Source organism: Serinus canaria, chromosome 2 (assembly GCF_022539315.1).
Source record: "Serinus canaria isolate serCan28SL12 chromosome 2, serCan2020, whole genome shotgun sequence".
Taxonomy (NCBI): domain Eukaryota; kingdom Metazoa; phylum Chordata; class Aves; order Passeriformes; family Fringillidae; genus Serinus; species Serinus canaria.
Genome location: NC_066315.1, coordinates 130564690 through 130580894, shown reverse-complemented (window position 1 = coordinate 130580894; position 16205 = coordinate 130564690). Strand labels below are relative to the sequence as shown.

The 16205-nt window shown below is 38.6% G+C and overlaps 3 protein-coding genes across 11 annotated transcripts in view; 1 reads left to right on the top strand and 2 right to left on the bottom strand.

Annotated features, from left to right (window-relative positions):
- Window positions 1-9545, bottom strand: part of SPAG1 (sperm associated antigen 1) — a 36597-nt gene extending 27052 nt beyond the window's left edge. Inside the window, exons 1-7 of one of the 2 annotated variants that reach the window (XM_018912461.3) lie at window positions 9347-9545; window positions 7887-8028; window positions 7179-7338; window positions 6722-6847; window positions 3160-3227; window positions 1208-1326; window positions 635-740 (exon numbers count right to left, since the gene is read on the bottom strand). In XM_018912461.3, the coding sequence (XP_018768006.3) occupies window positions 635-740; window positions 1208-1326; window positions 3160-3227; window positions 6722-6847; window positions 7179-7338; window positions 7887-8028; window positions 9347-9530 (905 nt within the window). In that variant the 5' untranslated portion in view covers window positions 9531-9545. Of the gene's footprint in view, window positions 1-634; window positions 741-1207; window positions 1327-3159; window positions 3228-6721; window positions 6848-7178; window positions 7339-7886; window positions 8029-9147; window positions 9313-9346 lie in introns of those variants that run through there. The other variant, XM_030230834.2, reaches the window with a different exon arrangement.
- PABPC1 (poly(A) binding protein cytoplasmic 1) overlaps window positions 1-16205 on the top strand; it is a 688709-nt gene that overhangs the window by 221597 nt on the left and 450907 nt on the right. The window lies entirely within an intron of this gene.
- Window positions 10775-14567, bottom strand: POLR2K (RNA polymerase II, I and III subunit K). 8 transcript variants are annotated; one of them, XM_018912496.3, is made up of 5 exons: window positions 14480-14560; window positions 13522-13583; window positions 12147-12210; window positions 11312-11404; window positions 10775-10926 (listed from the first exon to the last, which is right to left on the bottom strand). In XM_018912496.3, exons 3-5 carry the CDS (start codon window positions 12205-12207, stop codon window positions 10904-10906), a joined length of 177 nt encoding a protein of 58 aa, XP_018768041.1. In that variant the 5' UTR covers window positions 12208-12210; window positions 13522-13583; window positions 14480-14560; the 3' UTR covers window positions 10775-10903. The 8 variants fall into 8 exon arrangements, with proteins under 8 accessions (XP_018768041.1, XP_050826637.1, XP_018768018.1 ...); XM_050970680.1 differs by having other exon boundaries at window positions 14423-14554; XM_018912473.3 differs by lacking the exon at window positions 13522-13583 and having other exon boundaries at window positions 14416-14567.

Below are 16205 nucleotides of genomic sequence, written 5' to 3'. Positions count from 1 at the left end.
TTTATTGCTGTTCCACACTATTTCTATTCATTATTTTCTCCATACTTATCTGCACTGACCACAAATGTATTAAGATGTGCATACTTTTTTCAAAGTTATCCCACTATAATATCATAGCTCATTAATTATCTTCACGTTTCATCTCCCAGTAGTTTCATATCATTATCCTCTGTTTACACAGGTAATTAATATCCCAAGATTCCCATGTACTCAAAATTTCTAAACAACAACTTTGACACTTTCTGATTTCTGGAATTTTTTTTAAGTCCTTACCATTTCAAATCACAGAGTTAAATTACATTTGTAATTATTTAGTTTCTCAGCACTCTGATTATCCTTTTATTTTTGTAAACATGCCCTTGAATCTCAATGATGTAAAAAAATCTGTGGAAATTTGTGACACCTGCAGATTGCATCCCATTACTTTCTAGCCCCTTCTCTTCTGATAAATGAAAAATAATATGAGAATGGATCAGTTCTTTACATATGCTTGTGTCAAATCTTTCTGCCCTTTTGAAAATAATCTAACAGTCACTAGTTGCTTCAACAAGAAGTTGTTTCAATTACATTGGTCTAAAACAAACATTCACAAGTAAGAGTTATTAAAATAAAAGAACACAATATATTTACTCACCGAGTGTAATATGTCACTGCTTCCGCATAATCACCAGTGGCAAAGGCTTCGTTGCCCTTTTCTTTTTCACGAGTAGCAATAAAAATTTTCTCTCTCTTTGTCATTCCTAGCAAAAAATACTTCTACATAACAACTAGCAACTTGCACAGATGTAACCAAAACAGATAAAGTACTCTGAATCTCAGTCTGCATTTTTTTAAAAGCACATGGCTTGCTAAAAGAAAAATTTGTATTTTATTTTCTGTAATAAAACACTAAATTCTTCTGATAGGCATACAATTTAGCATGCAAGAAAAAAGCAGTTGGCTAACTTCTACCATTTATTTATAATACAGATGTATGCTTTACTTCTTTACCTTGTGCTCTCAACTAAACATAAAAATTCTTACTGTTTATTAAGCAAGACTAGAGTTTTTTCTAACATGACTTCAAGCTCATTTGATGATCTAACAACTTTTAGCATCTCTAGGTGCTGAAAAATAAAGGCACTTTATGATATACTTCCCGAAGTAGTATTCATACTCTACAACACAGTATTACAACTAAAGAAAAATTATGTTTCTAAGACATTACCAGTTGTGTCAATTTTCTTTTCAATTATGGGTAGACTTGGCCTACTGAAGAATCTTGCTTTTGAGTTACTTTCTTCACAGTCTTCATCAATTTTAGAACATTCCTTTTCCACATCAAACCTTTAATTAATAAAATGACCAATTCAATAATGCTGCATATCAAGACTCCTCAGCTGATAGAAAAGCATATTGTATTTTCATTATAAACCAAAGGAAAAGAGATACAGGAGGCATTCAATTATTGGTGACCTTGAAAAACCTCTGCCTCACCTCCTCACCATATTCTCCAAAAAATTTAAGAAACAGTATCATCAGGCTCCATCTCAGCCCTATCAAACATCCCCATTAACCTTTGCCAAAATAACTAAGAAACAGCTTCAAAGCAACTTATGCTGTAAACTTGAGTCTCACACATTTCAAAAGCTACTCTAAAGCAGTTTTTATAACATTGTTTAGGAATGTATATCAAAGAAATACTGCTGCTGTAATACTATTAAAAAATAGTAATAATCAATTCCTACACTATACAGAAACATTGTTCTTACTGCTTTTTGTGTAAGGTTTAAAGAAAAATAGTTTTTTCACAATAATCTTGACAGTATGAATAATTTCCTGTAATTGAGATACTATTTTGAAAATTTCTCCAACTTAAAACTTTTTCACAACACTAATTGTTCTCTATTTTGAATCTGATCTTTTGCTAGCTTACTTTTACCTATTTATTATAAATTAACCACATTTAAAAGAATTTTTTTTAAAATAGGAAGTGAAACAATTTGTTTAGAAATTGCCTAAGCAATTATTTGAAAGCTTTGAAATTTTCCTCAAAGCATTTTAAAACCATGTTATGCTTTAAATTAGAAAACATCTTTCAGACGGCTCTGTTTCAGTGTATTCATAATCCAAAATAAATACACTCTATGGGGAAATACACAACCTGTACTATCATCAGCATGCTAAAGCACTTAAAGATTGTGTACATAAATGGGTAAAGAAAATCTATATGATTACTTTGGAAAGATGCAGTACCAAGAGTAAAGAATAAATGAAAGAAACAATAAATTGTTGGAGAAATTATTTTTATAACCTAATTTCTTTGTCCACATTTGAGCAGGAAGGCACCAATTTCTGAAAGAGACATGCATGAAAATAACTGATAGGCAAAACTTATGTAGAACAGGGTTTTTGTAAGGGCTTTTGGGGTATGATTTCATTACCCAAGCCCCACAATATTCCAGTCTACTGCACTGGAAATTTGTGCCTCCTCACTCTGATTCTAGAACATTATATTCCCGATTTCAGGAACTACAGAAAGGCTTCTGTGATGTACAAACAAGAATGTGCTTTTTGCTTTCAGTGTTCAACAATTTGGGCATGAACCTGCCAGGTAACTTGGGAGGCTGATGTGCCAGCATTACATAATGCAGAATGTCTTTGTATCAGAGCTCCATCCATTCTAAAATATTTACTGTCTAAACCTCTATTAAGTGTAATTGCATCTGAGTAAAATGATGCACCTGCCTGAAGCTCATTCTTTGAGGTTAGTGGGGTTCAGTGCAGGACTAAGTATTCATCAGTTTTGTTTCCAGTGTAGAATTGTGGCTTTAGATATAGATAAGTCCATGTTTGTAAATCCATGTTAAATAACCCCAGAGCTGTTTTCAAAAATCTCATCAATTAAGTAATCAATTTTTATTTATTTTTCTGCTGGTTTACTAGATTTCAAACAGCTTGTCTAAAAGTGTAGACTAACTTGTTCTCAGCTGTTAGCAACACAATGTGTCATTTGCATTTTAACAGAATATTTATTAAGAAAAACCAAAGTTTCACCAGTGTTACAGTTCCCTAAAATGCTGACCTTAATACTATGTTTCTGCAAAATACACTGTGTTCCCTAGTTAAACAAGTAAGTTAAGATTTATTAAAAACTGAAATATAAGGGATTAAACATACTTGTCCCATTCACTGTAATCCCGTGGTATGTTTTTCTTGCTTCTTTGTTTGTTTTGCAGTTTTTTGTTCTAAAAGAGAAACAAACAGCCATCTTGTAAAACAATTTGTTGCAGTGGAATTCACTGTGGTTTTTTTGGTTTTGTTTCTGCAGTACATATTTTCCTAGTAACCAACACTGCTTGTGACTAATCTTAGCTCAGTCTTGAAAACGTAATTCATCATAGTTTAAAGAAAATCTTGATGCATTTCACATATCATTGCAATCTGAGGGGCTCCTGAGTCTCACACTTCTTGTCCACTGTCCTGTCACATCACAAAGGCACTAAGTGAAACTTTCTAATTAGTATCTTGTGATGCCATCTTCCCAACCACCCTTTCAACACAGCGAGGAACAACCCAGTCTTCAGAAGACTCAGCCTTGTGATGTGGTGTTCGACATTGAGAGTGAATCAGGAACCTGGTTTTAGGCTTCCCTTTCCCAAGAGAATTACAGGCACAGATTTTGGTGGTCCCTGGAACACTCACAACAAATTTGGAAATAAATTACTTCAAAGTAGTTTCTGGACTTCTTTTCACCATTTATCACTTCACTGAAGCTAATTCCAAGATTATTTACATTCCTTTTAGATTTTAGACAAGCTCCATCACTGAAGCTTGCCTTACCTAAAATTTATCTTGATGACCTTCCTGCAACTATCAGTTCTGACAATCAGATCTAACTGCCTTGTATCTCAACCCATCTCCTACACTAATGGACTCCATTTCCCTAGCTGTCACCTTTGGCATCTCTTCTACCTCTGTCATGAGACTATACTTCTTCTATGCCCCTCCCTGCTTGTTGACTTCAAAATACTTAATAGCAAGGTGTGGTTCCAAACAGGTATTTCACAGTGGAACAGCCAGTTCAAAATATTCCAATCTACCCTATCCTGACCATTCAGTCCTCCTCTTACCTTGCAATCCAGCATTCACTGAGTTAGACCAGTAATTCTTTGTAGAATTGCATATTTACAATTTTCTGTGTTTAAACAAACAATCTGATAGAGATCACAGTACAATCTCCAAATATCTGCACCAGTTCAATTCAGCATGTGATAAACTGGACTAAAGAAATGACCAGAAGCTTCCTAAACTCGCTTTACCAGTGGTGACACTGTAACGAGGACATACTTCTGCAGCTGAATGTAAACACCTCAATTTACATAATGCAAATGTGACCCTTCCTGTAAACACTTCTGACCATCTGTAATATTAGGTTACACACATTTTTGTAATATATAACTCCAGAATTACTCTTAATGTTATGTATTTCAGGAAGCGAGACAAAATGACAAATATGTTCATCAATCAACACATGTTTAGAGGAGGGAACTCCTAAATACACCTTCCTAAAACATGAGTTATCCTTATATATCCATCCTGGTGTATATTACTAATTTAATGAATATCAAGTATTTTTTTTTCAACCAAAGTCCTTAATTTAAATGAACAAAAATACTGCAACTCTCAGAAGAGACTCTCATAAGGTACTTGCAACTCCAGCTTAGGGAGAGAACTACAGCATGTACATTTGAGGAATGAGGAAGAAACATTGACTCAAAACCCCACAATTAAAAAAATTCTAAGTTTCATATAGTTGAAGTAATTGTGGTTACTTATTATATTAATATAATATTTAAAGTAAAGTCGTGGTTCCAACAGAGTCAGGAATTTCTCGATCAGTAATATTGCAGAGGATCTCATCCAAGAGGCATTGATAAAAAATGCATTATAGAAGGAAATATTGCACATTATTCAATTTTTTGAGATTTCATGTTGCAGGTATAAAATTTAGCGTGTGCTATGTGAACAGCTTCTTTTTATTCAGTGGGAATCTAGTAGTGATATAACTGTACTGCTGCATAAAATGTTTCAGGTGTTCCTTCTCTCTTCCAGGACAGGTTACAATCCCTTCAGAGGCCGTCTGCTTAGGCAAAAGGAATGGAAATCACATACCACAGGTAAAGCATAAAGATATATCTGGGTTTCCTGAACGCTAACGCCAAAACCTAGTAGGGAGAACAAAAGCTGAAGAGCAAAAGAACAAAATTTGATCTGAAGACTGCTGCATGGTTTAAAGGAAGAGGGGGAAAAAAAAAGGTGGATATTTTGTCTTTGAATGGAGAACACATCCTCTTTAGTAACATGATGTATCCTAGATTTCAAGACACTTTCCATCACTTTTTGTTGACATTCTAAACTGGATTTACTGAGTTCACATGGTATTAAACCATTTTCTGTTCTAGCAGTTATAGAGGACGTGAAGCTATAGTGGCACAATCCATCTCAGCAAAATAGGACAATCAAGAGGAACATACATTGCAAAATATGAAAGAATACACATTAATTAAAAAGAAAAACCAAACCACAAACCAAACCAAACAAAAGCACACCTTAGTCTCAATACTAACCACTTCTAAAACATTCACGGGAATCCCCAGCCTCTTTGTGTACCACATAACAGAGACCTGCCTAGCTATCCAAATGTCCTGGTCCAACATTTATGTACCAGCTGACAATAAGAAGTCGTTTCTGACAACGTAGGAACACAAATCAGGCATTTACTAATACATGATTATTCAAGAAAAATAGGAATTAATATGAAAGATCACATGACCCGTAAGGATTCCTTCGTAACGTTTCTGACTCACAAACCTCCAAAATGAACAAGGCTTAATGAACTTCCTATTGCAGTGTCCCAGAATTTCAAAGAAAATGTTGAGAATCAGACGAAACTGATTAGTGATAATATCTGACAATTCAGAAAAATCCTATCCACACCTACTTGTCTGCCAAGATGCTTCAGTAGCACTGTATTTATTATCAGCAAGAAAAGCTGGCCAGAAAAAAACCTGATTTCAGGCAGATAAATAAAAGAAAAAAAGAAAAACCCACCAAAATATAAGGAAACTAATACCTGGGATAAAAATGTAAATACTTTTTTTTAGAGTCATGAAGATATGTTAAGTCTGCTTAAGGGCTAAATTAGGAAGTATGCTGTACAACTGCAGTGGGAATACCAACACAACCAAAGACTACATATACTCCAGCACTACCCAATACAGGAGTGGCTATAGAGTAAAACAGTTGCTGCAGAGACAAATATCCACACTGTCTGAGTTCCAGGGTGTTTCTTTTGGACTGGCTTCTGACTGGCCCCATGGAACAAAAGCTTGCTGGCAGCTGGAGAAAATCTCCTGGCATAATTTCATCCTGAAGGAGTCTAGTTCACATGCTTAAGCAGTACTTAGAAATATGAATCCAAGAACATAAAAGGCTGTTTAAGGAGATCTGCTTTGGCAGTAAATTCTTGATCAGAATTAAAATATTATTGCAATACACATGCTAGTAGTAAAAAAGCACTTTTGTTTAAGCATTGGTCTCTTGCAAGGGAGCTTAAAGGTTTCTATTTTCTGGTTAACAAAATAAATTTAGTAAGAAAGGCACAATGATTAGAAATTCATACAAATAAAATCTCCCAGTTTTAGAAAAATGCATAATTAACACAAAAAACTGGAGATACCTGATTAGTGGGAAGGCAGCTGCTGGAACAACGAATGGGAGGCAAGTTATCTTGTCTTTCATTTGGTGTGTCTGTTCTCAGGAGCTGTGATTTCTTATCATCTTCATTCATTTCTGCCAGCCAGCTCTGAAAATAAATAAATAATATATTTTTACCTTAAGGCAGTAGAGCAGTGCTTTTTAAGGCATTATCCTTAAAAAGCACTGCTCTTAATGGGAAAAAGCAATTAAGACAAAGAGCAACAGTGCTTTTTTGAATAAAAAGTGATCTGCAAAAAAACCCCATAGAGTTAAAATGGGCAGTTAATGTTCAGTGACATTAAGCAAAAAATAAATTTTAAAACATAATCCTTTGATAATTTCCTCTTTTAATCAAATAATTACATTCTACTTAGGCACAAGAAGATTGATACATCACAGTGATTATATTATGGACCACTATAAATGAGATCCTGTACCATCAGTTCACTATTAATTGCTTGCCATTCTTCAGCTGTGAAATCAGAAGCTGTGGCTGCAGGCTTATCTTTCCTCAGAGCTCTGTTCCTTGGATCCAAACGCTCAATTCGCTTCTCACAAACCAAGGTAAGTTCAGGGTAACACCCCTCCTCACCAGACCTTTAAAATGCAAAGATAGAAATGTTAACAAAAAAGAACTGCACACATCTTCCATGTTTCCCTCCACGTGTAGTCCATACAGTGATTCCAGAGGACTATTTTATTACAACCCAATTTTACTAACACCTAATAACATTTTTATCAGAAAATCCCAGTTAACTTTCAACCATTTTCCAATGCCTACATACACAGCTCAAAAGTTATCACCACAGTGCTCATAAAAAAGAAACTTGTGTCATTTAAAGCAAAAGTTAAACAGGTGTGGCATCTGAAATTGCTAGTCATGCAACATGGATCATGAGAGAACCAAAAGAGAGTGGCAGCATTTAAAAAAAAAAACCTAGCATTGAGCTACTCAAACTTTTGGGTGGTTAAAAAAGGACTTGGATTTCTAGTGTTATCATTGGGACACTTAAGCATGATCACTTTAACTTCATACTTTGATTTCAAATTAGAAAGTCACAGGTTCAGACAAATAGAAGAGGGTTCCTTCAAGTTTTACAGACCAGGAATATAATTAATAATGAAGGTTAAAAAAATAAATTTACCTTAATACCCTGAGAATCTTTTCCAGGTGCTTAATATCTGTGCATTTTTCAATGAATTTGTAGTCCAGGTGACTAATAGGTATTTGATATGTTTTAGTGGTTCCTTCACCCAGAAAATATGGTACTGACTCATCACCCATAACTAAATATTAAAAGAAAAAAAAAAAAAACAGCAATTCTGTAAGCTTCTAGTTACATTTTGAAGTAATGCAAATTTAAGGAATAAAATTGCTCACACTCCACTCTCTCATGCAAGCAGACCTATAAAAGAAAAAAATAACAGATTTGAAGGCCTGATTACATGAACTGTCCCTGACAAGAGGCTTACTGACAGAAGTATGAGATATGCTTTTTAAGAGTATGTAACTCTACTGCAAGTCAGAACAATTGAGAAAGACCTCTTAAAGAAAAATTGCCAACTTTTGCCTACCACGTTCTCTGTTTTATTTAACACATACCTGTTTTAACCAAGTGGGATAACAGTGAAGGACACTCCTTTTTTCAGAGGGAAGATATTAACCAATGCAGCGTATCTAAAGGAACGAAAATCTTTGGCTTCTCTGCAGACAAAATAAATTCAGTTTTCTTTCCTCACTGACTGCATTTTCTGGGTCTCTGATTATATTACAGCACTAATCTGAATCTTTTCCAGAAAGTCTGTAACTGAAGAAATGAGGGATTCAGAAATGAGACATTTCTGTCTCCCTGTACCTTTGATCTGCTCATCTGCATCTTTTTCTGTTTTGACCGCAAGCTCTACAAGCAGCAATTCTTTTTTCCCCCCCTTTTATACAGTGCATGAAGCAATCAGTTAATTTTGAAGAAATACAATAAGGGCAACTAGCTAGCATGTGAAAACAAATCAAACTAAAATAATTATGTTCTAATGTCTTGCATAATTACACACATTAATTTGTAGTTACACAAAAATGTTTACAATACAGTACCACTTAAACAATAACTGGTAATAATTAGGGGTTGCATAGAGATTCTGCCCCAAGTCTTTACTGTTTCAGTACCGGAAAAGGAAAAAGTCACACAGAAAGAGGGACAAATGTAGGAAATAATTAAAGAAAAATAGAAGAATTAAAAGCTCATCACCACCGGCGGTTTTTCCCGTTTATTCCCGGGGCCGGGAGGGAGCTGCCCAGCGGAGCTCTCGGGCACCGCGGTGACCAGGACTCCTGGTGACACAGCTCCGGCACAGCCCGGCTCCAGTACAGCTTCCCCAGCCATCCCCCGGCCCGGATCAGGGCTTTACCTCCAGGCCGGCACCCAGGCTCCCCTCACGCCCCGCCGGAGACAGAGCAGCGCGGCCAGACCCGTGCCTAGCAACTGTTGCTATGTACAACATGGCGCCGGGGACACGGCGCTGCCCGCATCAGGGATGCCCTGCCGAGCCTCCCGCAGAGCCCCGCCGGGCTCCAGCGGCGACACCGGCGTCACTCATCGGCACCCACCTGCCCGGTGCCGCGCTGTCTCCGGGACACGGACGCGGCCCTGCCCACACCGCAGCCGGGGGCGGTCCGGTCCTCGCCAGGCCGCGCAGGCGCAGCTGGGCTCAGGGCGGCGATCCGGCCTGCGGGAGCGCCTGCCGAGGGCGGGCAGAGATACAGCACCGCAGGGCGCAGCTCTGGTTAGCATCACTCTTGTGTTTCAGCGCAGTATTTCACTCAGCGGAGAGCAAGCGGTCTCTCTCCCGCCGCCGGTGTCCCCAGGCGCCCACAGCAGTGTTGCCTGTCAGCTCTGCACTCCCCCGGCGCTGCTCTCCAAAGCAGGTCCATGCCCCTTCCCGAGGGTAGTGGGGTCTCATCGCCGCCTTTGTCCGGCAGCCAGAGGCACCCGGCGTGCCCGCAGAGGGACCAAGCCTGCCCCCGTTTGCCGGCGAGCTTCGGCAGCGCTGCTGCTGCCCGCTCCTCCTCACCCTTCTGACCAGCCGTGTCAGCAGCCGAGCCCTTCGTTCTGCTATGCAGGCACAAGGTGCACGCTGTGCAGGCCAGCCTGGTGATCTGATAGCAGCTGTGTAGTAAAAAAAAAAAAAAGTTATCGTTTCTACCGAATGTATCTGGTTTCCAGGAAAAAAAATTCTAGTATGCTCTTTTTATCCCCTATAACAAGCCACTGTAGTTCATTTACAAGCCAGCACACAGTCATGTTGACCTTAAAAAAGATATTATTACAGTGATGAGTTAAGCAAGTTATCTCAGCACCGTTAGCACCATCAAAATGGAGATCAGGCACACACAATCCAGCAGTAGGCTGTAGTACCCTTCAGTGGTATTACATAACACACAAACAGAGGCAAAAAGTTTTGGCTCATCATCACAAACCCACCAGTTATTACAAACTCCTGAAAAGTCATCTGAAAAGCAAAACAAGATCCCACTTTTTTGGGGTGCTACCCAGAAAATCTTTTTAACACAGATCTAATTCTTTCCTAGAATACAAACAAGTCAAACAGCACTTAAATTTCTGTTTCCACATTGTTTCTTAATGTTTAACCTGTCTCCCTCTCCCTCTTCTTTCAGGAGAAATGATTTTTTCATGCTCTCAGACATCCATACTTTTGACATGTCCACAACTGGGTGCCAGAATTGGGTACTCTGATGTCCTTTAAGATTTTATTTTTTGAAATCCAGATCTGTTGAAATATAGCCTTCTATTTATTTTCAGTAGAATTTATTCAAACCACAGTTATTTTATGCAGTTCCCAGGAGTCCAAAGAACACTTAGCAAAGTTAAAAAGCAAATAAAGTTTAGATGAGAGTAATAAAAACAAAGACAACTCAAAAATAATACAATTATCACTGAACTTAAAAAATACTGCATACTTTGACTACAATTTAAACAACAGCTTTAGAAATCTATTGAAGACAATATACACAAAATTTGGTATTACAGTAAACTTTAATATTTCAATCTCTTAAAACACAAATAAGAGCGTGCATTTACACACAAACAGTTTTACAGAACAAAGTTATCAGCTTGTATCATGAAGTCGCTATCTTCAGCACACATCATCGAGCATCAAAAACTACCACTGGAATAATGCAGTTAAAGAAAAAAACATGTGGTTGAAAAAAAGATGGGGGAGATGTCTATACTAATCACAACTTTCTACATAAAGTATTTCAAAAGTCATCTTTAATAAGACCCTGAATAATACCACCAATTCACAGTACATTACCCAGCAGACTATAGTAACTTAATATATCGTGCATAGAAAATGGAAAAAAAAAAGTGCAAGAAATGCAGATGCCAAATAACACTGCAGAGATTGTGCTACAGTAGTTTGCTCTACCATATTGATTTTTGACCCTGAAGAATTGCTACATGATTTTTTGAATCTTCTATTCTGTTTCCCTTACATTCTTTTTCCCCTTGTCTCCATCCACAGCTTTCCAAAGGCACTTGTAAAAGGATACATCTTTTTGTCCTTTTCTTGTACATGATTCTGTAGCCACATTCTCTGCACCTGATAGGATCCCTTGCCTTTATTTCATTTTCTGTATGACATTCTGATGTTATGGAAGAAGTAAAAGGAAGTGGGGGCAAAGAAAACAGCACTGTTAATGCACAGATAACTTTGAAAAGTTGTGATAATCAAATTCCTATTTGTGGCCAACAAACATAGCAAGTGTAATGAATCTGTATCAAGAGCTCAATGCTAACAAGATACCATGAAAAAACGAAAAAGAGAAAATAAAAAGCAAGCTTCACTTACATTAAGATAAAAGAGAATCTTGCTAAAAATCACCCAAATATTACTGCATGGAACACATTTCACACTTGATACTAGATAGTCTACTAATGAAAATTTCAGTTCATCCCTCCAAAGCCCAAAGTCTATTGTCTTAAAAGACAAAATATTCTATGGATTCCTGAAAATCACCAATTTTTAAGTTGTTGATTTATCTATAGGTAAGAGTGTTGCGGTGTGAAGCTCTATAGGTAAGAAAGAATCTGACTACTATACTTCAGGGAAAGCTGAGTGCCCTTCCAGCACTGTCAATAAAACATACAGAGATCAAGGAGCTCCACACAGCAACACAAGCTCTAGGGAATTACCTCTACAACACTGCACACGTACCCCATACATGTGTCACCATCAATGCATAAAGGTTTAAACATCATCGGGATATACACTACAACTATTTGTAGCTATGTACCCTTCAGTGTAATGACTAAGCACTATTCATTATTAAAACACCAAATCTCCAGTAACAAGTAATAAAAAAATCACTAATATCTTTTCTTTACCTCCACAAATGTAAATCATTGGCTGTTGCTTTGGAGGCTGAACGTCCTTCTGTGAATCCATGTTCTAAAACAAAAAATACACAACATGCACATTAGCTTAGGTTTGGGGATTTTTGGTTTATTTTTTGTTTCCAAGGCATACACAATCATTTTAATATCTCAAGCTAAAGGTAAGAGAACATGAAATCACTTCCTTAAAAGTAAATACAAAGAAATTCCATTTATAGTTGATGCACAGGACATGGTTAATGCAGGTTGAAAGAGACTTCAGAAAGTAATTTAGTTCAACTTCTTAAAAGCAAAGTAACATCAGGTTCCACAGAGCTTTACCACTCTGGTACAAAAAACTTCTAAGGATGAGGAGAGCACAATATTTTCCATTCAACAGTATTTTAAACATTAAAGACCAATGAGTAATATTTTTTCCTCCTTCCTGCCAATGTTAAGATTTTCCTTGCTGTTCAATAATTTCAATAAAAGTTCAATAATTTCTTATACGCCACTCATGTAACAATGGTGCTAACAAAGAAGGTAAGCCTTGTCATCCTTCCTCCCCCTCTGACACACTAGCCAATCTGATACACTATTTGTTGTTCTAAGATATAAGAAATACTGAGAACAGACTGTGGGTAGAAGAGTAGCAGAAATTGAAAAGCAAAACAAAACAAAACAAACCCCGAACAATGAGGGGCCATAGTGATGAAATTCAACCCTTCAAATCCTACCAAGAGTAATAACTCAATGCTATTCTCCAAATACATCTTAATGTCCCATAATGGTTTTGATTGTTCAGACTTATTTAAAGACAAGTATTTCTTTATGGCATCAGACTAAATAGTTACATATACTCCACAAACACTCTACCAATCTTTAAGTAATCCTATCCTAACATGTAGAAGTACTTGCAACCATGAATTTTAAGGTGGTTACTGTACACAGATAAACACTTTTTTCCCCACCAAATTTAAGTCTAGACAAGAACATGAATATTTCCTATTAAGTTTTTTGAGGCTGCTGTTTTCTGTATTGTTGTTCTGTCTGACACAGAAGACAAGAATTCCTAACCCTTATGCCTGTATACAGCCTCCTTGATGCTTCCTTATGAGAATGGCTCTCAGATGCTTTTGCTTAATATTATAGCAAATATTATTACCCTCAGCTTCAGAGTTTGTTTCAGCATAAATTCAGCCAGGAAAACTATGATACTGAAAACAGGACAGGGTCATTTCTTACTTTAGGAGTCTGATCAACACTTGACAAACCATCTTTTAAAACTCCCACTATGTCACTCCATTTAGGAGAACTGGAAAGAATCTATTAAACTCTACAGCTTTCAAGTATGCTACACCATAATCATAGTGGCATCTTAACTCACATGTGCTACAGTTTTTTTGTGTCAGCAGGTTGCAGTAAGATATGTGCAGCCACCCATTACCACTGGAAAACAGCAGACTCTTCTAAAACAGAGCTGAACTAAGGTGGATCACAGCTGTAGCTAAATAATTTGGGTTAGTGCTGCTTGTGCAGCAAAATTATACTGCTGCTAAGGGCAGCAGCGAATTACAGTTCTGTGTTTTGCAGGGAGGTACCATAGGTTTAGCTGGCCTTCACACACCCTGCAGCCCTAAGTGCCACCAAGCCGACAGCCAACAGGCCCAGTCATGCACCAGCACATGCTGGGGTGCAGCCAGAATCCAGTGCAGAGACGTGGGGGGACCAGTGCAAGAGCACCTGACCAAATCACAGAATGGGAAAGGCTGGAAGGGAAGGGAGCACAGCGGGTCATCTGGTCCAACCTCCCTGCTTAAGCAGGATCATTCTAGAGCACATGGCACAGGAGTGCACCCAGACGGTTTTTCAGTATCCCCAGTAAGGGGGACTCTGCAGCCTCTCTGAACAGTCTGTTCAGTGCGCAGTCACCCGCACAGTAACGAAGTTCTTCCTCCTATTCAGGTGGGACTTCCCGCACCTCAGTTTCTGCCCGCTGCCTATTGTCCTATTGCTCGGCACCACCAAGAAGAGCCTGGCTTCATCTTCTTGGCACCCCTCGCTTCAGATATTTTTGCATATTAATGAGGTCCCCTCTCCGAGCATCTTTTATGCACCCGTAAAAAAGGCCAACTCACTACTCCACGTCCCGCAGAGCCACGAAGGAGAAGGGCAGACAGCCCTTTTCACAGCCCACGGGCCCCGGGCTCCCCATCCCGCCCTAATTCCGACCTCCCCAACCGTCCCGCGGGTCTGGCAAGCAGAAGCGAAGCCCACGAGCCTGGTACCGGCCTTTCCCTGCCCACCACGGCTGCACCAGCACCGCCCAGCAGCGAAGGGCACACCCGAAGGCCCGGAGCAGACTCCGGCCGGCTCCCGCAGCTCCGCCGGCCTCGCCACCTCCCCGGCGCACGCTGATGACGAACGCGCGGCGCCCATGGGGCGGTGCCGTGCTTGGCCCCGCCGCCAGCTCTGGCCTCCGCGCCGTGAATGGTAATGAGGCTGAGAAAGTAACTAATATTGCGTTCTGGGTGTTAGCAACCTGAGGGAAAAAAAAAAGCGCACCCCCCCCCGCCCCCCCCCCCAAAAAAAAAAAAATAAAAAGCACACAGATTATTTTAAGACACAGGCTTCCATAGGAATAGCAGCGGCAGTTGTCAATGAAGAAAGTAGGCAGCTGTGGTTAGGTAAAATGAGCCCCAAGGTACCCGGGGTTTTCATTCTTTTATTTAGCTGTACCAAACATATTCGGGATAGCGAATACCTCGCGCCAGGTCTGGTCATGCGGCTGCGGGCTTTTAAACCACGAGGTGTTCTACCTCAAGGTCCTCTCTGTTTTCAGAAGCCCTTTACCTAAAATTTTGTGGATAAACCCGGCATCTTGATATTTTGATGCCGTGGTCGGTATCATATGTACCCACATGAAACCAAACTTACATACTACAAATATGTATATTGCACATTTTAAGTGTAAGGTTCTGTTATGAAAGAAGTTCATATGTCGCTATTTCCAGATGTACTGAACTAAAATAGTGCGGGCAAGATTTGAAACGACACCGCTTTCTCTTTGTCACTGGCTCTACCTCGCTTGCGGTAGGAATTTTGAATCTTCGACTGACAGTTTGTAGAATTAGTTATCTTTGCTGTATTTCTTCCCGCCCCTCGCCATGTTTAACGAATACTACGTTTTGTGAATATATCAATTTAAACTACCAGATCATTCTAAGGTTCCCTAGTTAAAGGAAATACCTGTTTCTGAATACTGAATAAAAATTGTTTCCTAAGCATCCAAATTAGTACGGAGGAGGTTTTATCAGTTGTAATTCACGATGTTCTCCTACCAGCAAATCACCTTCTGTAGGACTTGTAACTTACTTTAAATGAACTCGGGTAATAATAAATAGTTGTAGTTTTCCTAATTTTGTGTTTAAATTAAGCGTAATGAATTCACAGTAATGGCTTTAGACTTCCTTCTTTACACTGCTCTTTAGGAATAAAGCTAAACATAACTTTTGGAATGCCAGAATAAAGCTCGGGCAAGAAAAATGGCTTGTACAACAGAGGTATTGTTATAGGTTACTACTTGCATCCGCTCCTCTGCTAAGGAGCCGCAGGTATGGGTGGGTACCAAGAGATTTAAACAGAGAAGATAAACAGCCTGAGCTCTGTCTTTCTTGGTAAACGCATGGTAAGAAATTACCAAGTTCTAAAAAAACGAATAACAATTTCCTAACCCCCCCCACCCGGTATTATTTCTCTAGGGTCGTTAGTATTTTAAAAACGCGATTGTCAACCGACAAATTGAAAACGGTTTACTAAAAATATCTTCATGAAAAATTCAGTTAATCCTGTGAAAATAATGTTTCCATTGTTAATAAATAAATAATTCAATTGTTTGATATTGGCATCCTGAAACATTCCCTTGGAAAAATAGGATGCTTTACCAAATCTTAAAGCTTCGGTTACTTCAGCCGTTTCCAATAAAATCCGCATTCTAGCCCTAAAGATGCTCCTTCGGATTTAGAGTAGCGGAGAGTGTTGAGACTGTGTGAGAGACTCCCAGTGTACTGT

What these genes read in the sequence shown, in the direction of transcription:
- POLR2K (XM_018912473.3), bottom strand. Translation starts at nt 12,207, where the DNA reads ATGGATTCACAGAAGGACGTTCAGCCTCCAAAGCAACAGCCAATGATT. An exon ending in AATGATTTACATTTGTGGAG is followed by an intron (nt 11,405 to 12,146) that starts GTAAAGAAAAGA and finishes CCATAACATCAG; the next exon opens with AATGTCATACAGAAAATGAA. An exon ending in CAAGAAAAGGACAAAAAGAT is followed by an intron (nt 10,927 to 11,311) that starts GTATCCTTTTAC and finishes GCATTATTCCAG; the next exon opens with TGGTAGTTTTTGATGCTCGA.